Source organism: Orcinus orca, chromosome X (assembly GCF_937001465.1).
Source record: "Orcinus orca chromosome X, mOrcOrc1.1, whole genome shotgun sequence".
Classification (NCBI taxonomy): Eukaryota; Metazoa; Chordata; class Mammalia; order Artiodactyla; family Delphinidae; genus Orcinus; species Orcinus orca.
Window position 1 is genome coordinate 40,657,501 of NC_064580.1, and position 25,832 is coordinate 40,683,332.

Below are 25,832 nucleotides of genomic sequence, written 5' to 3' on the forward strand. Positions count from 1 at the left end.
ATGACTAAGATGAAATTAAATGCTATTTATATAGTTGGTGCTTGGGAGGAACATGGGTTAGGAGCAGTGGAGTAAGGAGAAGAATAAGTTTTGCATGTAAAAGTTATAATTAAGTGGTATTGGAACTTTAATACTGTAAATACACTATGGTTCTTTTTCTTTGAGGACTATTTGAGTTTGAATGTTTAAAATGCCTTCTGGTCTGTGTTTTATTTTCCATTGCTCTTCATTACTTTCTGTCACTTGTTTTTAACTATTCAGCTGTTATCTTTAATTATTGTGGCACAGATTAAAGCACAAATTACATCTTTTTCATATTTTATTATTTCCTTTGTATTGCCTATTGGGTCCACATTGCTGGCAGCATTTTCCTCAGTGGCCTGCAACGTGATAACTTCTGTAATTAATCTTAACTGTCTTACCAGATTTTTTCATGTCAGTGACTTAAAACCACACTGGATGATCTCCAAGTCAGGCTAAATTCTTCTAAAGCATACAGTGAGATCCCTGAATTTCTAAAATATAATTCTTTAGAAAATAAGATTTTTATGTTAGTCCTTTTGTCTAGATGTTACACTATCACTCACTTCAACTCTGGGCCTAAAGAGAATAGGCGTGTTTTAATATCCACATCAAATGTTATACTGAGCTCTACTTGGATGCAATGCCTTGGCTTGCTGCCAATTTGTACTGCCCTCTACCTGCTCTCCACTCAGCTGCTGGGACCTCTGTCCCATTTCCTAGGTAGTGCTGCTGCCACTCTGCTGGAGCAGGGTCTTCCTCCCTCTTCTATTCGCTATAGTCTCAGGAAAGTTGCTAGAAAATGGGGGAAAATGTAGCGGTCCAAAACTAACATCATGGACCGTATGGGACCTAAGGGTATTCTGGAAGAATATTGTCAGAAAGAGTTCCATGGAGGTACAAGTTATAAACAGTATACAGTAGCAGTTACCTTAAGTTTTCATTAATAAAGTCTTATGCTGTGGGTAACTAGGTGTGATGGTGTTTAATATATTAAAGATTATACTCTTTTCCATCTCAGTTTTGAGGTGTATATAAATGTTGACTTCAGAATTTTAAAGTACATTTTTAGAGATTTATTTTCAGCTCTTAACTCTTAAAGACAATTTGTAGTAGCTAGATACACCAAAACAGTATAGACCTGTGGGGTTGCTTGGGTTATTTCAGTAAATTTAGGCCTCAGGTTATTAATGAAGAGACAAGAAAAAAATGCTCTGATAAAGTGGAGATAAAAATCTCCTGAGGCTTAGAGAAAAGTCAAGGTGGCAAATGGTATGTGTCATGTTGTTTGCCATTTCTGTTCTGTTGGTAGTGTCCTGAGCTGGGCAGGGGTCCAGAACTTAGAAGGGGAAAGTGACATAGGTGCAAGAGACTTGATGTTTCTGGTGTAGGAACTTCATAACAAAAGATAATTAAAGTGTAGGTCAGTTTATCTACAGAGCATGGTTTCATTTCTCTACCAAATGATGAGGGTGAATTTGAAATTAAGTTTAAGCCAAAATTTAAAATAATTGGGCAATGACTAATTTCTTCTTACTCTACTTTGCTCAGGGAAAGAGTTTCAAGATGGGAGAAAAGGATTTAAAATGGGATATTGTCTAAATCCTTTCCAGCACCTGCTTCTTTAACTTTAATGCCTTTCTCCACTTTGGATTATTGTATTAAAGTTTCATTATTTGGCTTGAAGTATTATAAAGTGTTGGGCATTTACGTGTTCAGAAGACAAAGTCTGTTCCTGTTATCCACATCTCTATCTTTGCGTTAGCATTTTCAGTGGAAAAAGGTTATAGTCACTATATAGACAGCTACCTACATCATCAGTTCCTTAAGGGAAGTTCCTGTTTGTTCCAGACTTGACGTCAATAGGCAGGGAATCAATGTTTGAAATACAGTAAGAAACTGCTAGATACAGTTTGATTGCATAGTGCATTCTCAGCTACCCTCTTATTTTCACATATGTGGTTAGTCTTTAAAGTGTTCGTTATTTTTAATCTGACTTTTTGTTGGGTTCATCTTTGTGGTCAGTGCTATACATCAGAAGGCAGTTACAATACTTTGGCTTCCTTTTTGTTTAAAAATTGTAATTGCAGCATTCAATGGTTGAGTCAATTTCAGCTCCCTTAGTCATGCCTCACTTTTTTTTTCTATTTTAAAATAAAGGCAGCTACAGATTTCTTTGTTTTATTTACTTTCCCATTTGCTTTTTTTCTTTTAATTGTTACAGAATTGTAGAAATGACAGAAGCAGAATTCTGCTAATCAATCACACCCTATTTTCTAGCCTCATTTCTCAATGTCCAGAATGTTGTAGAAGCTTAAATTTTTGTGTCATGTTTAACTAGTATGAGATGCTCTTTTATGGTACAGTTTTAATACTTGGTCCATATCCTTAAAATACTTGGTCCAATTCCTTAAAATATTAATTAGTACTATACAGTATGTCCATCTCCTGCTCTGGCAAACAAATTTTATGTATTTGGAGTCATATTTTGTTTAAATTCTAAAGTTGAAGAGTGGTAGATACACAATTCAGCATGAAAACTTAATTATTTATGTGGAAATTGTAAGTGAATGTTTTATCTTGGCATTGGTTTAATGATAATTGAATTGTTTCCTTACTAGTCCCAGCCAAGTATTTTCTACTGCCGTGGAGTTTATAAGTTAATACCAATTTTATACCTGAATTTAAGAGGTTAGATGTCATGTCTATCTTTAAATGTACAGGGCACTCCTACTTTGTGGAGAGATACATTGAAAGCTGGTAATGAGTAGAATATTCATTTATTTAACCTTTAACCTTAAATGTTAAGTTGAACTTAAAATTTCACTTTAATGACTATTTTCACGTACTTTTAAAAAAAAGTTATTTTAAACTTAATTCATTCTTTGATACTTGTCTTGAACTCTTGTTTTTACTCGAGTTGAGAAAATTTAAAAGGGTCACCGTGATGCTATAGTGTAACATCTCAAAAGTGTGTAACAGTGAAATATCAAGCCTTAGTTTTCATTAGAGCCAACCAAAACAGGCTGATTGTAAGGTTTTTCCAGTGCTACAAAATTCCACTGCTAGAAAAACATAGCAAAATAAGAAAAATTAATTTTGATTCAACCTTTATTCTATTATTAATGATGCAAATTTGCTAGTGCCTTCTTCAGTAAATAAAATTACTAAGTTTTAAACTCCCTACCATAATTACAGTTTTGAAATTCTTATCTGAAATTTTAATATATTAAGAGTATTTGATAGTTTAATGATTAGTTTTGAACTTGTAATAATTGGGTGAGGTAGGTTAGTTACTCTGGAATGATTTGAAAGCTCAAAATTATATCTTGCTGATTTTCTGAGTTAGGTAGAAACATTAGGAAATTGGAAATATCTTTCTTTTTCTTTCTTACACTAAAAGAATTGCAGTTTGGGAATAATTCTACCATATTTTAATAATCTGTAATTTAACAAACATGATACCTTCATTAAAGAAAAAGAAACACCAAATACTAGTAAGTAATAATTATATAGAGTATCAGCTAATGGATAGCAACTATATGCCTCATTTTAAAAATTGGTATAATTAGCTATAAAATTTAATAGGTTGGAGTCTTGCTGAATTTTGCCAAGGAGTTACACAGAAAATTCTTTCCAACATTTGAGAAAAGAAAGGAAAAGGTCTTTTCAGGTTTGAGAATTGTCACTAAGATATTCCAGTTATAGTTATTAAGATGAGACATAGAAAGAGATATATTCTGTTTTTACTATTACCTAGAATAGACCTTTTTGGGTCAAGTTATTGTTTTCACATTTAATGGAAAGAATCTGATGGTGGAAGTTGGTGGAGAGAAAACTGGAGTTTGTGTTTGTTCTTCAGGTAAAGAAAATATATTGGAAAATTACCAGTGAAATAAGGAAATGTCATCAATAATTCATGTGTTTTAGTATCTTTTCTATTACTTTTCTTCAGTGGGAGATATAGGAATAAAGCTAAGTAATTACTAAAATGAATAATTGTTCTCAGTTTCTTCCTGGTGGATCCAAATCTCATGGATTTGTGCAACTACCCAGTAATTTAATTAGGACTTAATTCAGGATTTTTTTTTCTGTTTTCTAAATAGATGTACAGCTGATTTATTCTCCCTTCTTCTTTTTTTAAGGAATCTAGGTAAAAATGGCTTATCTAACAGTAGCATTTTATTGGATAAATGTCCGCCTCCAAGACCACCATCTTCACCATACCCTCCCTTGCCAAAGGACAAGTTGAATCCACCTACACCTAGTATTTATGTGAGTCTGAATTGACTGACTAGAAGTAAATCAAACCAGTGTTTGCACCTACCTGTCTTTCATAAAATCTTGCTTTAAATCAATATGGATGCCCTTTAGGAAACTTCAGAATTATTGGCAGCAGCTTGAATGTTTCGGGGAAAAAAATGATATATTCAAAAAGATTTTGTAATAGCATTTAAAACGTGCCTTCTCAGCTATTAACTGCAATTACATTACAGTAGTGAGAAATACTTTTTACTGCACCCAATTTTGAGCAGATTTAGGCAAAAACTACCTAAAAGTGTAACTTCTTTTTGCGTAAGCTGTGTTTTAAATCTGCATTCTACTAGTTGTAAGGATCTTAACATTCATTCTGTTTATACATCTACCAAAAAAAAAGATATTTACCTTCAAAAAAAAGTGTTCGAGAACATAAAATGTGATAATAAATATGTCATTAAAAAGCTTAATAGATTATTTAAAACTGGGGATTACTTTTACTTAATGGACATTTAGACATGTGGTATAGGAAGTTGATAAGAGTTCAATCAAAGCAACTCTTATTTATGTTTCTCTGAAATAGGTCCTCCTACCCCATTTCCTTCCATCTTCCCACTTCTACCCCAAATGAAGAAATTTTAAACTATTGAGTGTTTTTGGAGATTTGACCCTATTTTCACCCTCCAGGAGCCAACTGTTTATCATATTAATCCTTTAGTATGTAAGGGAAGCACTGGGATACACGTGTAATAAAACTTTTATACTGAGGTCTGAGGGGGGAAAATGCAAAATTATTATTTATCTTTTACGGGTTGTCTTCTTCAGCCTGCTTTCATTTTGGTAATATTATTTTAAATGCTGATTTTTTCCCTCTCTTTTGTGATAAGAGAAAAACCACATAACATAAAATGTATCATCTTCACCATTTTTAAGTGTACAGTTCCATAGTGTTAAGTATATTCTAATTGTTTCAAAACAGCTCTCCAGAACATTTTCATCTGGCAAATCTGAAATTCTATACACATTAAAAAACAGCTCCCTCTTCCCTGGTCTCCCCAGCCCCTGATAACCACCACTTTACTTCCTGTTTCTATGAATTTGACTACTTTAGATACCTCATATAAGTGAAATTATACACAATTTTTCTTTTTGTAACTGGTTTATTTTCACTTAAAGTGTCTTCAAGATTCATCCACATTGTAGCATGTGATAGGACTTTCTTCTGTATCTCTCCCACGTATTTTGTTCAAGATACAATGGACAAGAGAAATGTATGTGGTTACTAATTACAATTAGAATCAAAAGACATAGTGATAAAATGCTATAAAACATAAAACAGGAATAACGACACATAGGATGTATTATTTATTTAAATTGCAGTAAATAATGAATATAAATTTGGCGTAATATTTTCTAAAAGGTCTGCTTTATGGAGATCTAACAATACGTTTTAATTTTACAGTTGGAAAATAAACGTGATGCTTTCTTTCCTCCATTACACCAATTTTGTACAAATCCAAACAACCCTGTTACAGTAATACGTGGCCTTGCTGGAGCTCTTAAGTTGGGTAAGCTTTAAATAAGAAAAAGGAAAAGTGTATATATTTCCTTTACTGTCTATTAACTTCTAAAGCACTGGCAGAAACTTTTTTCTATTCTTTTGTAGTTTTTCGCATTTTCATTTTAATGAGTGTGAGAGAGAGAAAGAGTACTTATTACTTCTTTAATCCATAACTTGAAGATACGATGATAATGGTTAAATTAACTTTTGTTGTTTTAATTTAGCTTTTATTTTCATCCAGTTATATAATTATAATTATGATTTAGGTTGACTAATAGAAGAAATTTTTAAGATAAAATATAGGTAAAATTTGATATTACTAATAAGTACTGTAGCCCCCTAAGTGGTTCCTGTCACCTGCAGAGATTGAATAAACAAGTGAATCTTTAGCCCCTGGCCCCTTGATTATTCTCCTTCTGTTGATGGCATGACGATTAGGTCCAGGGCTTCAGCGTATGGTTGTGCAAATCTGGCACAAAGCTCAGGGTGTGCAGAGTTCCTGGTTAGTTTTTAGGGGGATTGGATAGAGCACCATGAAACATTTTCCTCTTTTTTCTTTAAAAAAAAAACACACTTTAAAAATATTATTCCACTAGCTCTCTATTTTACATTTGGTAGTGTATATATGAGGGTGGGAGGAAGATGCAAGAGGAAGGGGATATGGGGATATATGTATGCATATAGCTGATTCACTTTGTTATACAGCAGAAAGTAACACTGTAAAGCAATTATACTCCAGTAAAGACGTTAAAAAACATTATTCCAAATATAATTTTTATTTATTAACTACATTTATTTATTTATGAAGACCTGGGACTTTTCTCTACCAAAACTTTGGTAGAAGCTAACAATGAACACATGGTGGAAGTGAGGACACAGTTGTTGCAGCCAGCAGATGAAAACTGGGATCCCACTGGAACGAAGAAAATCTGGCACTGTGAAAGTAATCGATCTCATACTACAATTGCTAAATATGCACAGTACCAGGCCTCCTCTTTCCAGGAATCATTGAGAGTAAGTATTTATTTCCTGAAGATTATTTTATTTTAGAGATCATTTGTTTAATTATTTTATAGTTTACTTTGAAAGGGCGCTTTACTTTTGTAAACATCTCATTTTATGTTATATAAAATAGTTTATTATTATAACATACTTTATAAGTGCTATCCGGTTTGCTCTTACTACTAAGTCTAAGCAAACCTATGGGTTGATAAATATTGTTACTTTCTAGTGAGATGTCTCCCTCATTTCTGGGATATTTCTGTTTAGAGAAGGGTTTCTTAACCTTGGCGTTATTCACATTTTGGGTTGGGTAATTCTTTGTTGTGGGGAGCTGTCCTGTGTATTGTAGAATATTTAGTAGCATCCCTGGCCTCTACCTTCTAGATGTCCATAGCACACCCCTTAACCCCTATCCCAGTTATGACAATCAAAAATGTGTCCAGACATGCCAAATGTGCCCTGCAGGGCAAAATTATCCCTGATTGGGAACCACTGATATTAGATGATAAACTAAATCTTAAGTTTGCTTTATGCTTGCAGAGTCCCTTGTCTTATTCCTTCCCATTAAACTCTACCAGGTTAGTATTATCTGATATATAACTCCCCCAGGAAGCATTACCCATCTCGGTTTGAAAGAGAGAACTCCAGGAGAGGCAAAAATTATTTCAAAATATACAGAAAATAAAAGAATAAAACTTTGAAAAATAATCAGGATTATTATTAAAAGACTCATAGGACTTTCAGCAATGAGGCATTATTAAAATCCTTCAGCAATGAAGTGAGAACTTTGAATTCTCCTATGAATGAACATAAAACATCCATAAAAGTGAGTTTATTAAATGTATTACTCAAACACTTATCTGTACTAAGTTGTTCTGTACATATCCCACAGCTGAAATTTAATATGCGCCTGCAAGTCTTTAATTTGTAGTTCATTAGATTTGCTTATCTCTGTTTAAAATTTTCAAGTTCACATTTTCAATCAAGGCAACATTTGTACCTGCTAGTCATATATTTGTGTTCCTTTTTTTACTACCACTCCCCATATCCTATAGAGAAATTCATTTAATAAAAACTATCCTGCAACTTTCACAAGTTGCAGTGAATTTGTTGTCCATATAAGTCTCTCTGGTTCAGACTTTTGAGATACTTCAACTCTGTGGTAGTATTACGGTCAGAAAAGAATAGACAGTAAGCAGGATTCAGAGATCATCAAAGGAGTATTTGGAAGAAGAAGATGAGAGGCACGGTACTTAAATGGAAAGGGATCCATAATCAAAGAAACAGTGATTTCTTATATGTGCCTTGGAGGTATGGACCATTATGTGTGGAAAATTTGACAAATGTTTAAAAAACATATACATTTAGAAGGGGGGAGACCAAAATGTCACTAAGTATAGTTAACTCAGAAATCGTAGGACAGTATTAAGAGATACCATGTCTGTGACACAGAAATCATAAATAATAGTAATATTTTCATTGAAAAGCACCTATATTTATCCAATACTTAATTTACTTAATAATGTTGTAAATGTTTATCATTCATGTATAATTCATTGTGGGGGAAAGAAAAGATTTAACCCAGGAAGAACTTCTTCCATTTGTCTGTAATAAAGAATAGAGAACATCTTACCCTCCCCCCTTCCCTATGTATTCCATACATATATAGCTACATACACACGCACACACCTCTGTTAGTTTAGGAAATTTATAATCAAGATTGACGCTTCTTAGGCCTCTCAACTTTCCTTAAATTTCTTCTCTTGAAAATGGGCCAAGAATGAGAATCTCTAGTTTTTCCCCTTATAGAAGAATATTAATAAGGAAGAACTCAGGATAACTTTGTGGCCTATGGAGGAGGTTGGATACCATGCCAGTGAGCTTTGACTTTTCTTGGCTTTCTATTTAATGTGGTCTTTGAAGAAATTTTCATGTGAAAGAGGTCTGTAGGTAACACCACTGATCTATATGTAAACTTTTCAATTGTATGATGGAAAGGATATCTGGTTGTAGAATACATATTAAACTGGATTGCTTTTTGCTTAATCTATAGGAAGAAAATGAGAAAAGAAGTCACCATAAAGACCACTCAGATAATGAATCTACGTCTTCAGATAAGTAAGTCATTTGTAAAATCCACTTAGTATTTCTGTTTAAAAGGCATGTTTCTAATATTATCTCTCTTTTTAAGTTCTGGGAGGAGAAGGAAAGGACCCTTTAAAACCATAAAGTTTGGGACCAACATTGACCTGTCTGATGACAAAAAGTAAGTCTTCATAGTAGTGTTTCTGTGAACTGATGCAAAGAGGTTTCCTATTAGCAAGACTGAGAATTTTCTACAACTTTCTCTTCTGTTTTGTTCCTTGTCATTTTTCTAAGTTGATATACAAGTTTTAGCCAAATTATTTTTGCTAGGCTTTGTGATTATTTTCTTTGACTTAAAACTCTTGTACAAATTTTCATCAAGACCTTTCTATATGTAGTTATACAACCATAAAATTATATTTATAATTATATAAAATATATTTATAAAATAGAATTATACAACAATTATAAAAATAGGGAAGTCAGTTTTTTTCTTTTATTTACTTAATAATTTTTACGCTTTTTGTTAGGAAGTTTTCTTTGCAAAATTAAAAAGTTTAAGCATTCCAGGGTTTCCTATGCAAAAGTAAAATATTTATAGATTTGATTATTTTTCTGATTGGAACACAAGATTTTTGAAGAAATGGTTAACTTCTACAAATATTTATAGCAGGGTTTCACTCTTGATCTGATATGATACTTTATTGCAGGTGGAAGTTGCAGCTACATGAGCTGACTAAACTTCCTGCTTTTGTGCGTGTCGTATCAGCAGGAAATCTTCTAAGCCACGTTGGTCATACCATACTGGGTATGAACACAGTTCAGCTATACATGAGAGTTCCAGGAAGTAGAACACCAGGTAACTTTTATGAACTAACATATTGACACACAAATTGATCAAAATGTGAAACATGAAAAAGAGAACTGGATTCTTTCCATTTATAATGAATGAAACTGAAAGGCTTATTTCTATTACAAGATTTGGCTCTTTAACTGAGCTTAGATTATTAAGATTTTTCCACTTGGTAGTATCTTTTTTGAAATGTAATATCCCTGAAACAATAGCAGTGTAATCTGGAAACACGGTCATTGGAGCACTCCTGGGAAAACAAGTCCCTGTGACTTAAAGACTATTTTTGATCCCATCTACTGCAGTGTGACGGTGTTTTCTAAACTTATTTTTACTACAATCACAATAAGAAATATATTTTATATTATGGCCTAGTGCACATGTATGTATACAAAAACATTTTCATAGAACAATACATTTTCTAATCTATTCCATTCTATTTCATTTAAAAAAGAAGGTGTAGGTTGCAATCGTCTTATTGGGTTACAATGTACAGTTTACAGCGACACTTGATGTGGAGACATTACTAGACTCACCATAGTATCTCGTCCAGACTTTACCACTAACTAGGCTTGTCACTTTGGCAAGTCACATTTCTTCTCTGGGTCTTTTTGTTTTCTCTCCATTTGTAAAATGAAGTTACATTGGTTTTAGACTTAAAATTCTGTCCGATACTAATGTATCATCTTTTTTGTGCTCCCTTTAATTGACATGAAATTTCACAGGGTGATGTTCAAAATATTTAACAATTAGGATGGGTGTTGGTAATAACGAGTTCAGTTATACCAGTTCCTACAGGCAGCATATCACCCTCATGTGCTTGTTTGCTACTTGAAGTAGCCATGGTTTGAAGACAGATCGCTTCCTTCTTTATTACCTGCTTATTTAATTGTAGCTAAAAAATTGTTTCAGAATAGGTCTATGCTTGCGTCTGGGTAACGTAGGTCAGTGGTTCCCGGTTCTGGCTGCTCATTAGAATCTTCTGGTAAAGTTTTAAAAAATATATAGTTGACTAATATCTGGAGATTGGGATCCAGGCATCCATATTTTATTTATTTATTTATTTTTGCGGTACACGGGCCTCTCACTGCCGTGGCCTCTCCCGTTGCGGAGCGCAGGCTCAGCGGCCATGGCTCACGGGCCCAGCCGCTCTGCGGCATGTGGGATCTTCCCGGATCGGGGCACGAACCCATGTCCCCAGCATCAGCAGGTGGACGCTCAACCACTGCGCCACCAGGGAAGCCCCAGGCATCCATATTTAAAAAAAAAAAAAAAGTTCTCCAGAGGATTCTAATGTACAGCCAGGATTAGGCTGTAGTTTTTGTCCTCAGGCCATTGGAAGCCTAATTTTGTGATATTTTATCCATAATTGGATAAAGTGGAAACAGTTCTGGAATAAATGGCAGAAGACCTATCTACTCCCTGCTCTGTCATTTAGATTCCAATGTAAATGCTAAGCAAGTTATTTGAACTCTCTAGAGTTCATTTTTCTTATGCATGTAGTATTGGACTGGTTCTATTAAGATTCATCTCAACCGAAATTTTCTCTCATCAATTTCAATTATTTTATGCAAATAGTATTATCCCCACATCAAAGAATGCCGTTTTTCATTACAGATCAAGGGGAAAGCAAACTTGATAGATCACTTTGTCACTTGTGTCTAGACTGTTGGGGGTTTTTTTGGTTGGTTTATATACAGGGTATTAGTTTTTCAGAAGTGTCCTATGGAACGTTAAAGAATTCTCTAAAGAATTCCCTTAGGGTAGTGCTGTCCAATAGAAATATAATGCAAGTCACATATATGACTTAAAATTTTATAGTAACATTAATGTAAAAAGAAAGAGGTGAAATTAATTTTAACCCAGATATATCTAAATATTATCATTTTAACATATAATCAGTATAAAAATTATTGGGACTTCCCCCCCTTTTTATATTGTCTTTGAAATCCAGTATGTACTTTGCAGTTGCTGCACATCTCAGTTCATATTACCATATTTCAGGTCGGTTACTGTATTAGACAACTTGGTATTAGAAGAAATGTTAATTAGTTCCATTCAGTTTTTAAAAATTATTTTGAATACTTTTTCATGGGGCAAACACTTCGTTCCTGGAGTTACCTAGATAGGTATGTTACCTGCTTTAATGGACTTTATGATCAGTCTATGTTCTAAACTAGAGATGCTCTCAGGCTCTATCCTGAAAGGTTTTTAATAAGATGATGGGGTCCCAACATCTCTAGTTTTAATTAGAGGTAAATTTTATTTGGAGTCCATGCCATGGACAATTCCAGCCATTTACCTGTGGTAAGAGACAGTTGTAAGTATTAAGAGTACTGTCTTCACATCATACTATGATATATAGAAGAGTCAGGGTGTGGTGTGCACAGACAGGGTATGGCAAGAGCAACTACATTTTTCTTTATTGAGGTAAAAGTCACATAACAAAAGTAACCCCTTTGAAGTGTGCAGTTCAGTCACATTTAGTACATTCACTGTGCTGTGTAGCCATCACCTCTGTGTAGTTCCAAGACATTTTCATCAGCCCAAAAGGAAACCCCATACCCATTAAGTAGTCATCCCATTTCCCCCCTTCCTCTCAGCCCCTCGCAACCCCTAGTCTGCTTTCTGGCTGTATAGAGTTACCTGTTCTGGATGTTTCATATGAATGGAATCATACAATATGTTGCCTTTTGTGTCTGGCTTCTTTCACTTAGCATGTTTTTGAGGTTTGTCCATATTGTATCAATGGTTCATTTCTTTTTATGGCCGAATAATATTCCATCGTATGGATATAGAACATTTTTTATCCATTCATCACTTGAGGAGCATTTGGGATGCTTCCACTTTAGCTGTTGTGACTACAGTGTTTCTATAAACATTCATGTACAAGATTTTGTTCGAATACCTGTTTCCACTTCTTTTGGTTATATACCTAGAATTAGAATTGCTGGGTCATATAGCAATTCTATATTTAACTTTTTGAGGACTTCCAAACTGCTTTCTACAGCAGCTGCAACATTTTACATTCCTGACAGCAGTGTGCAAAGGTTCCAATTTTTCCACATCCTCACCTGCATTGATTATTTTCCATTTTTTTCTTATTATGGCTGACCTAGCAGATATGACATGTTTTTTCATTATGGTTTTGATTTTCATGTGCTTGTTGTCCATTTGTATATCTACTCTGGGGGAGATGACTGTCAAGTTCTTTCTTCATTTTTTAATTGAGTTGTTTGTCCTTTTGTTGTTGAGTTGCAAGAGTTCTTTATATATTCTGGATATTAATTCTTTATCAGATACATGATTTGCAGTACTTGCTCCCATTTTGTAGGTTATCATTTCACTCTCTTGATTGTGTCCTTTGATGCACTAAAGTTTTAAATTTTGATGAAGTTCAATTTATTCATTTTCCTTTGGTTGCTTATGCTTTTGGTGTTGTATCTAAGAAACCATTGCCAAATCCAGAGTTGTAAAGATTTGCCTCTATGTTTTCTTCTTAGATTTTTATAGTTCTAGCTCTTACATTTAGATCTTTGATCCATTTTGAGTTAGATTTTTGGGTATGGTATGAGCTAAGGGTCCAACAGTATTCTTTTACATATAGCTATCCTGTTGTCCCAGCACCATTTGTTGGAAAGACTAGTTTTTCCTCTGTTAAATGATCTTGATACCCTTGTTGCAAATCAGTTGACCATAGATGTATGAGTTTATTTCTGGAATCTTGATGTTTTTCCACTGATTTATATATCTGTCTTAATGTCAATACCACACAGGTTTGATTACTCTACCTTTGAGGTAAGTTTCAAAATTGGAATGTGAGTCTTCAGCTTACGTAGTTATCTTTACTGTGGTCCTTTATCTCTTCATAGGGCTTTGAGTTACTGTCTTATATTCTTTCATTTCAACCTGAAAAACTCTAGCATTTCTTATAGAGCAGATTGACTAGATTCTCTTTTATTTTTGAAGAATAGTTTTGCCAGATTCTTGGTTAATTTTTTTTTTTCCTTTCAGCAATTTAAATGTGTTAAGCCATTGCTTTCTGGCCTCCATGGTTTCTGATATGAAACCAGCTATTTTATTGATGATCCATATATATGACAGTCACTTCTCTTTTCCTTCTTGCTAGATTTTCTTTGCGTTTCTACAGCTTGATTATTAATGTGTCTTAGTGTGGATCTTTTTGAGTTTATCTTTCCTAGAGTTCCTTGAGCTTCTTGGATATGTAGATTCATGTCATTTGTCAAATTTGGGAAGTTTTTGACCATCATTTCTTCAAATATCCTTACTGCCCTTTTCTCTTCTTCCTCTGGGACTCCCACAGTGCATATGTTAGCATATTTGATGATGTCGCACAGGTCTCTTAGGGTCTGTGAATTGTTTTTCATTGTTTGCTTTCTTCTCCCCAGAATGTATAGTTTCATTTGACCTATCTATAAGTTTGCTGATTCTTTCTTTAGCCTGTTCACATCTGCTGTTGAGAAGCCCACTAGTGAATTCATTTCATTTATTATATTTTCCAGCTTCATTTATTTCCTTCCTTATTATGATTTCTGTCTCTTCATTGATAATCTGTTTGTTGAGATATCATTCTCCTTGTTCTTTTTTTTCAATTTATTTTTTCAGCTGCGTTGGGTCTCCGTTGCTTTGTGCAGGCTTTCTCTAGTTGTGGTGAGTGGGGGCTACTCTTTGTTGCAGCGCGCAGGCTTCTCATTGCGGTGGCTTCTCTTGCTGCAGAGCACGGGCTCTAGGTGCGCGGTCTTCAGTATTTGTGACGCACGGGCTTAGTTGCTCCGCAGCATGTGGGATCTTCCCGGACCAGGGCTCGAACACGTGTCCCCTGCATTGGCAGGTGGATTCTTAACCACTGCACCACCAGGGAAGTCCCTCTTTTTGTTCTTTTACATGGTTTTCTTTAGCTCTTTACACATATTTTAAGATAGTTGATATAAAGTGTTTGCCTAGTAAGTCCAGTGTCTGTGCCTTTTCAGGAATAGCTTTTGTTAATTTCTTTCTTTCTTTTTTTTTCCTTTTCTTTTGGTGACGGAACAATACTTTCTTGTTACTTTACATGCCTCGTGATTTTTTGTTGAAAACTGACTTCAGGTATTTGAGTATATTCTCTGTAGGATGTAGTCATGTAGTCTCTGAAGTCTTTGTACCTTTAGCATAGTGCTCTGCTAGTGTTTTGACATTTTGAATATTATGATGCAGCAGTTACAGAAATCAGATTCTCCTCTCTAAGATTTGTTGTTGTTGCTTGCTGTGGGTTATAGTCATCTCTTTGTTTAGTGACTTTCCACACTGTTTTTTTTTTTCTGTTATACATATACGTATATCTGCTCTTTTTTAGATTGTTTTCTCATATAGGCCATTACAGAATATTGAGTAGAGTTACACAGTAGTTACTAGTTATCCTTGTTAGTTACCTATTTTATGTATAGTATTCACACTATTTTTGCAAAGACTGTATTCCTTGTCGTGTGTGGGCACTGAAGTCTCCTTTCTATTAATTATCTCAGCCATGATATGACAGGGATTTCTTTAAATGCCTGGTGGCCAAAAAAGGAAAGCAGAGTGGGAAAAAGAAAAAAGAATTCTCTAGGTCTTTGCAGATTGCCTCCATGTTATTTATTTATTTATTTATTTATTTATTTTACTTTGGCTGCGCCAGGTCTTCATCGTGGCACTCGAGATCTTTTAGTCGTGGCATGCGGCTTCATAGTTGTGGCACATGGGCTTCTTAGTTGCGGCATGCGAACTCTTAGTTGCAGCATATGCATGTGGGATCTAGTTCCTGGACCAGGGATCAAACCCGGGGACCCTGCATTGGGAGTGCAGAGTCTTACCCACTGGACCACCAGGGAAGTCCCGATTGCCTCCATTTTGAGTCACTCCTTCTATACTTAGCCGTGCTGCTTACAACTCTACGTTAGCTTTTACTTCCTTGCTTGCACTGAGCCCAAAGGTCAGCGAGAGGTTAGTTTATGGTCTTCTTAGGTTTTTTTCTGAGCATACCTCTTGCCCTGCGTATGCGTTTGGCTTCTAAATTCTACAGTATACACAGGGACTTTTCAAAGCCTTTATTCCCCTAAAATTTCACTCCCCAGCTTTTCCTTCCAAGCCTTTGGCATGTCTATTGTTTGCCCCAACTGGTTATTTTGTTTGTTTTGTTTTTGTCCTTGGTGGTATCAGCTTGTTCTTTAGTCTTACAGTGTTTTGGGGGGGCTCCTCCTCCATTGAAATGCTTTGCCCTGATAGAGTACTGAGGTAGGTGAAACAAAGAGAAGTCCCTTCTGTCAGTCTTTTGGAGAAACTGCAGCGTACACAAAACAGAAGAACACAGTTCTTTGGGAACAAGATTACTCTGCTCCCTCCAGAACCAGGGACACTCACACTAGCAATACAAACTACTCTTTTAAGTCCACTGCCACACTGGTGGTGGAGGTAGAGATAAGGTGGGTTACATAAAGATCTCCTACTGTGTTTAAGTCACTTTTTCTTTTTGTCAGTTGCTTGGTTGCTATAAATCTTTGACTTATTGTCCAGATTTCTGGTAAGGTTGCTTCTGACAGTTTTCACTAGATTTTTTTGTGTGTGTGTGTTTGTGTGTGTGTTTCTGGCGAGTTCCCACAAAGTTCCCTGCTCTGCCGTCTTTGTTCATACCACTCCTGCAGCTACATTTTGAAAATTAGACTTCCTGCCTCTTTACTGATGTCCTAATACTACTTGTGAGAAATGGGGATTAGTTCACAAGTAAGAAGTGGTAACAATATCAATAATAGCTAATATTTATTACATACCATGTATTAGGCACTATTAGAAGCAGTCCTTACTTCATTGATCCTCAAAACAACCCATTGACTTATCAGAATCATTATCATCAAATCTTACAGGAAACTGAGTCAGAGGTTTAGAAACTTGCCCAGGTTCACATAATGACTAAGCCAAGGAACCTGGCTTCAAAACCTAAGCTTTTAACCATGATTTAGGTTGTCTTCCACAGAAGCTCCTACTGAATAAGTTAGGAGTTGACCAAACTCAGCTCTAAAACTAGACTTGACACAAAAATGCTATACAGATAAACTATTGAATACCACTGGAGCATTCTCTGTTGAACATTTCCAAGGTTCCATTTCTAAAGACACATTTTTCTATAGAATTTATTGTCTGCTGATTGCTTTTTTCTTTTCACATTTCAGGTCATCAAGAAAATAACAATTTCTGTTCAGTTAACATAAATATTGGTCCAGGTGACTGTGAATGGTTTGTTGTTCCTGAAGGTTACTGGGGTGTTCTGAATGACTTCTGTGAAAAGTAGGTTTCCAAACTGAATTTTCTTTAAACATAATTATTCAAAAGTAGTAACTGTAAAGGGCAGCTTACTAAGCTGGATATCCTAATGCATGTCACCAGTTTTCACTTACCATTCAGCAGAAAATTCATATAAAATGATTTGATTACAAACCTATTATTTTGTGTTATTGGGAATACTTTAAGAAAGATGCCTTGAAACCGCTTCATGTAGTAGTAATAGTCTTGAATTTAGGGGGTAGAAAGTTGAGTTGTTTACTGGGTTCATTAAACAATTGATGTGTAAATACTTGTTCATGTGAAAGATCTGTATTCCAAGAAAAATTGTTCTACTATAAATGGTTTTAGAAGTGGAAGGAATTCTGTAATTGAGTACCCTTATAGGTGGTTAATAACACAAGCTTGAACGTATTACTCTTTGCTATATCACCATGATATAAATTCTTTTTAAAACTACATTCACAACTTTTCCTGTAAAGGAATTTTATAAAATTTAAACAGCAGCTTCAGATTTTGTTTCTAGAATTCAAAGAATTCACATAGTGGAAATGTTCCTTTCCTTATGATCCTAGAAACTGTTCATTTAATTATCTTGTGTTAAAGGGTACCTTGGAATTGTTTTCATTGATTTAAATTTAATTATTTGTCTTATTGTGTTTTAAAAAAATACTCCATTACTTAAGAACCTGGTATTTTTTCCATTAAAAATTGGAAAATTATTATGGTTAAACACATAAATTATACATACATTCGGTGTTATTCCCCCTCAGCGCAGTAAGATAAAGAGAGGAAAAAACCACCAAAAACATTTACATGTGAGAGACTTTGAAAACTAATTATACACATATTCCACATACTAATTTATAATATTTAAATTTTGCCTTAAAAGATCGTTGCCATAAATATCTTGATTTAGTATGAAGTGTAAATATAGTTGCAAAAACAACCATAATAATCCAAAATTGCTTTATATACAAGCAAAAGATAATCACCTTTTATTGTCTATACTATCTAATGTATAGGTTTCCTTTAATCTAAGAAAGCTCAAGATGTGGAATTTTAAAGTTTCAAATGCTGTAATGAAATAACCTGATCTACTTTAATCTATACTGGACCAGCAATCTAGTGGTAGCAGAGAAAGAACTGTGTCATGTAGGAAATCTCTGTTGTGCTGCAGGAATATTTTTATTTCTTAAACTTTGAGATAGTAGTATATTATTGCATCTGCAGTACAGTGATCCTTGCTCATTATTTCTGAGTAGGGATTAACTATTGTTAGGATTTAGTTTTCTTTCCTATCTGAATAGAGAGGTAACCTGAGAATAAAGAATAATTAGAATAGGCAGATAATGTCTAAAAAGCTTGAACATGTGGATAATAAAAAAAAAAGTCTGAAGGGTTAGGTAAATTTAACTAAGTTGCAGAAATAGCACTTGCTACCTCTGCATTTCAGTGTAATTTTGTTTCACATAAGGATACTTCCTTTGATATTAACTGATTTGACCATGTCTGTTGAGTTTGTTTTATGACTTTAGATAATATCTGTCATGAAATAACCATTCACTTGCCTATATGATAAAGAGGATGCTTGATTTTTTTTTTTTTGTAAGTTTGATTTTTTGTTTTTTCACCTTAGCTATTGATTATTAGGTGGTCTTACTTGGTTGCTTGCCTGCTTTTGGTTAGAAAGTTTTTTCTAATTTTATAACAACACATGGGTTAAGCAGGACTAGGATTTGTGTTTATAACCATATTTGGCTTTATAGGCAAGTTTTTCTGCACTGTATGTAGTTTAAAAAATACTTCGTATCATGTCATGATGACGTAGAATAAGAAGCCAGATTTTAAAGGAAAAGCTTAGTAATATTATCTTTAGAATGTTTCCAAAGTATCAGTGGTGGTGGTGGTGGTGATGATGATTGTTATTTATGCATGTATGTTCATTTTTGATGAAGTTTTTTTTCACCTGCATAGTTTCAGTCAACTAGTCATCAAAACTGTACAGAGACTGATGTGCTGCTCCCTTTCCTGCTTAAGATTCAAAACAACAGTACAGAACATTTCTGTTTTCTAGTCTGCTTTTCCTCAGACATTGAACTTATATCTGCCATGGCATTCCTGTTTATGGATTTAGATGACTTGATGCCAACTCCACCTTCCATTTACCTGTTAGAGATTTCTAAATGTGCCAAGGAGAAGGGTTTGATCAAAATAGTCTGTAGTTAAATGAAATTAAAGGTTAATATATATAAGTGTTACTTAAAAGTAGCTTTTGATTTCATTTGGATCTTTGAAAAATCAGTGGAAGGTAGTAATACTGATCTTTGGATTAGTCATCTACTACCTAACTGTAACTTCACTCACTTTACATACTGCAGTTTCTTATTGCATAAGCAGAAAGTTTCAAGTGCAATGAATGAGCATATTTTTAAAAACTTTTGGTAATGTCTTTCAGTCTTATAATGAGCTTATTAAAGTACTTGATCCATTTGCAATATTTTTTCCTTTTCCAGAAATAATTTGAATTTCCTAATGGGTTCTTGGTGGCCCAACCTTGAAGATCTTTATGAAGCAAATGTTCCAGTGTATAGGTTTATTCAGCGACCTGGAGATTTGGTCTGGATAAATGCAGGCACTGTGCATTGGGTTCAGGCTATTGGCTGGTGCAACAACATTGCTTGGAATGTTGGTCCACTTACAGGTATTTTAAAGAATATGCTTTCAAAAAAAAAAAACTAACTAAAATCTTTAGTTTATAAAGGATTCTATCTGATGGGTTTATTCTTTTTTTTCTTGGAATATAACTCACTAAAAATTGGAGGAAGAATGTCTCCTTGAGTAAAATTTTAATTTGTAGTACAAGATACTAAGTTAACAAATAGAAATCCAAGACTGTAGATCTCAGCAAATAACAAATTTATGTCGTTATATACAAGAGGTACTTTTACTAATTTTTAGAGTGCTTGGTTTTTAAAGGAAACCCTTTATGGGAGAAAGCAAAGTACAAATTTCATTCTTTGAAATTTTTCTTTTATCTGGTATGTCATATGAATAGCCCTGTTATGTCAAAATCTGTTTGAATTATGCCTGCCTTCAGGCAGTAGATATTTAAGATTAAGAATATGGCCTCTGGAGCCAGAAAGACCTGGATTAGGACCAGGACCTGGCTTTTGCAATTTTGGGCAAGTTATATAACCTCTCTGGGCCTCAATTTCTTCATCTGTATAATGGAAATGATAAAATTAGTAAGGTAATGGTAAAGATTAAGTGGTATAATGTATCGAAATACCTCAGAACAAATGCGTGGCACAGAGTTATAGTAAGCACTCTTTACATGATCGCTACTATTATTATTACCACAATTATCAAAAAAACATTAAAAATATTTTTGTAATGTTTTGAGATTTTCAGAATTGGTGTTGATGATGTCACCTGAGAAGGTGATAATGGTTATCTTCATATCTTTGGTACTTTGGGTTGCTTTATAACTGTTTTTTTTTTCCTAGCCTGCCAGTATAAATTGGCAGTGGAACGGTACGAATGGAACAAATTGCAAAGTGTGAAGTCAATAGTACCCATGGTTCATCTTTCCTGGAATATGGCACGAAATATCAAGGTCTCAGATCCAAAGCTTTTTGAAATGATTAAGTAAGTGCTTTCTAAAACTGCTGTAGTCCCTCTCTTTTTGGGGAGTGTTAACTATTCAGTACTTTTCCCCCCCATAGACTTATGTTGACATCAAAACAAAATGGTCCAGATGTCTAGCAAAATGTAATATAAGAGAATCCACATGTTAAAAGTATTTTTCCCTTCCCCATAGTCAGTACACTATGGTACAAAGAGGAACAAAGGCACAAATAATTCTAAACCAGCAGATTCACAAACAGACCTGTGCTGAACCACTCAGTTCCTAGGAGAACTTTAGTTTTAATATTGAAAGACTGCACTTAGTATCAGGGCGAGGGAATGGCATCACAAAAATATTTTCTGGTACAGAGAAATTAGCATTTAATATAGGGATTTGACTTAAACGTTAATTTTAAAATTTTTAATTAAATCATCCATCTTATAATTGTCCCTTTTCTTACCTGCTTTAAACACTTAGTTCAAATTATTTGAATACATATACCCCAGTAACCTTCTCATTTATTGTCACAGTTTCTATCCTAGCTATTTTTATAAATCTATTTAGAAGTAATATTTTCAAACAGTGCTATATAGCAGTGTTTCCCTAAACTGTGTTTTCTGCCAGTATTACATCTAACCCCAAAAGGTGGGGAATTCTGGTCAAAGAAATATGGGAAACGATGGATTATATAAAGTTCAACAAGTCCTTTATTTTCTAATTTTTTGTAAAATGTGTTAGAGACTGTAAAGTTGGTATTATTTTTTGTGTGGGGGAGAAGGGTTATAATGTATTGTATTTCCCAAACGTATTTGTTTGACCAGTATCTTTGAAGAATTGATCTCAAAAACTCATTTTGAAATACACTGCTTTATACTCACTGATAAAATAAGTTTGTCTTCATTTTAGTTAAAATAGTACTTACCTTAAGTATTTTTCCTACAGCTATATTAATTTGGTCAGCATGTGTTGTTTTCAAACTACTGTCTTTTGAAAGGAATCCTAACTTATTAAAGTGATTTCAAACCTAAATCTAAAATTTTATTCAAACAAAAATTGTGGGGTCAAGGTAACATGCCTGTGGATTATCTTATTCCTTTATCATTTGCACTAGTTTTTCTAGTCCTGGGCAGAAGTGGTAGGGGGAGACAAAAGGTAACAAAAAGCAAATCATAGCAGGTGATGTACAAATCCTTTAAAAAGTTGGATCTTAGGTACCATACTCTATAAATGTAATTGGTAATGGGGTTATCCTGTTATATCTCAGATTGGTCTTTTGCTCTGAATATTAAGTTCAGGGTTACTTTTGGGAGAAAAAATTACGTAAAGTCACTGAAGATATTTAGTAAGTTGGAAATAAGCATAAACTAGAGGCTGGTTCAGATCACCTGACGGTAAAGGGATGGTACAGTATAGAAACTATTTATATGTAACAGCTATGAAGACTGAAAGCGACTCATTACATTTTGGATAGGTTAGGATTTTATAATCGGAAAGGATTTTAGAGGTCATTTAGTCAAGACTTCTGCAGTAATCCCTTCTATAACATCTATAATTTGTGGGCATCCAGCAACTTCTTGAACATTCTCATTACCTCACTATAATTCTTGAAAGGTCTTTACAAATTGGCCTATAATCTACTTGTCATTTGGTCCCAATTCCCTAAATATATTTGGGATTTAGATCAAATCCCATTCAGCAAGTGTTTGAGAACCAACTCTATACCAAACACTATTCTAGGCTCTAAGGATAGACATAGCAGTGTATAAGTTAAAATCCCAGACCCCAGAGGACTTAAATTCTAGTGGAGCAAGACAGACCTCCAGACAGTTGAATAAATTACTGATAAATAATATGACTAAGAGAAAATAGATAATATTTGGGGGGTGAGGGTGAGAGTGCTGCTTTTTCTTAAAGGGTCAGGGAAGGTGTCTGGGAAGGTGAGTTTTGTGTTTAGACCTGAATAATGAGATGGAGTCAACCATGCAGAGATCTAGGGGTACACCATTTCAGGCCCAGGAAGCAAGTGAAGACTGAATTGGGAACAACTTTGGCATGTTTATAGGGCAAAAAGGCCAGTATGACTATGGCAGAATGAGAGAGAGGGGGTAACAATAAGCTCAATGAACTGACCAGGAACCAGATTGTGCATGGACTTTTAGAACATGGTAAGTTTATAAATCAATTCAGGGTGTTACAGGTTACCATTAGAGGATTTTAAGCAGGAGAGGGATGGGTTCTGATTTAAACTTTAAGAAAATGAATCTGGTTGCTTTGTAGAGAACGGATTCCAAGGGGCAAGTTTAGAAGTGTGTGTAGGGGGTCAGTTAGGAGGCAGTTGCAACAGGATAGACCATCCTGGACAGACATTAACCCAAGGGGGTAGAAAGAGGGATTAAAGTAGGGGCTGTGGTAGAGCTAAAAGCTCACGGCACTTGCTCACAGATTGGATATTGGGGGAAGAGGGAAAAAGGAATCAGAGAAAAGATTATTGTCATATTCTCTTCTTCCTGTCTGGTCTTCAGTAATTTAAACATCTGACCTCTATCATCTTTTCATCCCTCTCACCCCCATCATCCTTGTCGTCCTTCTAGACTCCTTCCAGTTTATCATTGTCCCTCTTAATATTTGAAATGTTGAGCATTGACACTTGCATTATCTTTATCTTAAGGTTGCCTTGTGTTAAAACTGGATACACATAATTTGAATTTTTTTTTTTTTTTTTGCGGTACACGCGCCTCTCACTGTTGTGACCTCTCCCATTGCGGAGCACAGGCTCCAGACGTGCAGGCCCAGCGGCCATGGCTCACGGGCCCAGCCGCTCCGCGGCATGTGGGATCTTCCCGGACCGGGGCACAAACCCGTGTCCCCTGCATCGGCAGGCGGACTCTCAACCACTGCGCCACCAGGGAAGCCCTTGAATATTTTTTGACTTAAAATTACTGGTGGTACTGTTGTTCCTCATACCTTCCTTACATTTTTTTAGCCTAAGTAAATGCACTTACATACTTAACCTTATTCCATTTTTACTCTGTGCTACAAAATGTCCGATCATTTGAATCTTGATTATATTCTTCATTATATTAAGAATTATGTTCCCAGCCTGAGTTGTCACGAGATATGATTAGCAAGCTCTGTTTGTCATCATGCAGATTGAAAATGTTAACCATAAATCCGGACCCCTGGGCCTTACTCTATAAACTTCCTTTTTAAAATATAGTCATTCATCTATTACTGAAAGTATACTTTTCACCAGCCAACATTGCTCTCTTTCTTTTGTTTGTACTTTCTTTCATTTAATGAATATTTGCTGACTGTATACAAGGCTCTGAGCTAGGCACTGCGAGGGTATGTATATGTGTATATGGCATAGTTCCTATCTTGAAGTAAAAGTTAGTGCATACAAATAAATAGATTGAAAGAAATACAACAGACCCACTCAATTCTTTCCAGCCCCATGGAGTCAGAGAAGTCTGTGTATTTTGGGGAGCAGATATTTTGTATGAAGGGTAAAGATGTGGAGGCAGGGAGAGGAGAGAGGTATAGCACCTAAAGCCAACTTAAGACCAGACTCTTGCACCATCAGAAAGATTCCCAAGTTCATCCATAAAACAATAGTATATATACATACCATGTCTCCTTCAGTCCAACACAGTCATGTTTTCCTTCAGTGAGGGAATAAATCCCTTTTCTTCAGTAGAGCTCCAGACAAAATATTCAACTTAAGTGGAGAGGCCCTGTTGCACTAACTACTAAAATCATACTCAGCATGGTAAGCTGCTTACATTATGAGCGGCTCAGGGGAAGTCTGGCTGCCTAGAGGAACGGTAAATGCATACTTGCCTCAGATCATCTTCTCTTCCACCTGCTCTCATTTTCTCCCTAATACCTCCTCTTTGCCCTCCCTTCTGACTTCCTTCCCTACTGTGTATTTGCACGAACTTAAATGTATTATATGATGCGGCTCTGCTGTATATATGTTGACAACAGTTGGTGGTATATTCTGGCTTGAGTGTGCTCACACACAATGTGTGTGATGAGTAGTAGAATAAGATATAGTTGTAAAAGTTCTTAGTGGCAGATCACGTATTGTGTGCCCAACTTAAGTTTATTCTGTTGGAGAGCTTTTGGTAGGTTTTTAACTAATACGATCTAATTTGAGTTTCATAAAGATGTTTCCAGCAGTTAAATAGATAGAATTAGCTTCTGGATAATAAGATAAAGAAGTGAATCAAAGATACTTTGGGTTTTCAAGTCTGAGTTCTAGATGGTTTAGTAATGTTAGTTAATAAACTGAGCTTGGTCCTTAGCCAGGCACTGAGCAAAGTGCTTCCCAGACTATCTCAGGTATGCCTCTCAGCATCCCATGGTCACCCATTTGGTTAGAGTGAGATTTAAGCCCATATCTGTCTTATGTAAAAGCCACTTGGATATATCTGTGGCATGGGGCTTCATTTTGAAACAGTGGCAGGTTTGAGGAGCCAGTAAAATAGTTGTATAGAGCTGTTTATTAGAAGCTGTAGTAAATGCAGGATTCCAGAGAGCAAAGTCAGAGCTGACTGACTAGGGGATCTTTTACCTAGTGGTTCGTGATTGCCTTGAGAGGAAGAGGAGGGGGGAGTTGGGGACAGAACTTGGGGGAATACTTCTATTTAAGAAAAGCAAATAGGTGAACTAGATAAAGGTCAGAAGACAACACAGAGAATATATTGTTACAGAAATAGAGAGGGAGTCTTTTTCCACAAGCTTAGTTTCGCTTTAAAACTGTTATATCCACATCATTGCTTTGGTCCTCAAGTCTAATATTCTGCCAACAAGGGAAGTGGTATTTGTTCTGGCTTGTGAGCTATACCAATTCTTAAGAAATGGTTCTCTCTTGCAGTTCCTTCCCTCTGCTTTGAGTCATTTTCTTCATCTCCTTCCTGTTCACTCCACCATCCACAGCAATTTGACTTTCTGTATGCTCCTGTCTCTTCTCCTGCTGAGGTCACCAGTGACAACCAACTATTCTAAATGTACAAAGGCACAGATGTAAACTTTCTTTAAAATCCCCATGTCTACCTCCAGTCTGACCCCCACTTACCTTGTCAGTCATTTCTCCATTTCTTTTAGATGTG

At 35.2% G+C, this 25,832-nt stretch overlaps 1 protein-coding gene across 12 annotated transcripts in view; it reads left to right on the top strand.

The window, feature by feature from the left end:
• KDM6A (lysine demethylase 6A) overlaps positions 1–25,832 on the top strand; it is a 209,309-nt gene that overhangs the window by 167,872 nt on the left and 15,605 nt on the right. For 9 of the 12 annotated variants that reach the window (XM_004283395.4, XM_004283396.3, XM_004283398.4 and 6 more), the window contains 9 exons: positions 4,167–4,296; positions 5,741–5,846; positions 6,648–6,853; positions 8,895–8,959; positions 9,033–9,107; positions 9,637–9,785; positions 16,979–17,093; positions 19,604–19,791; positions 20,597–20,738. In XM_004283395.4, coding sequence (XP_004283443.1) covers positions 4,167–4,296; positions 5,741–5,846; positions 6,648–6,853; positions 8,895–8,959; positions 9,033–9,107; positions 9,637–9,785; positions 16,979–17,093; positions 19,604–19,791; positions 20,597–20,738 — 1,176 coding nt within the window. The remainder of the gene's footprint in view (positions 1–4,166; positions 4,297–5,740; positions 5,847–6,647; positions 6,854–8,894; positions 8,960–9,032; positions 9,108–9,636; positions 9,786–16,978; positions 17,094–19,603; positions 19,792–20,596; positions 20,739–25,832) is intronic. The other 3 variants (XM_033412200.2, XM_033412202.2, XM_033412206.2) reach the window with 1 other exon arrangement.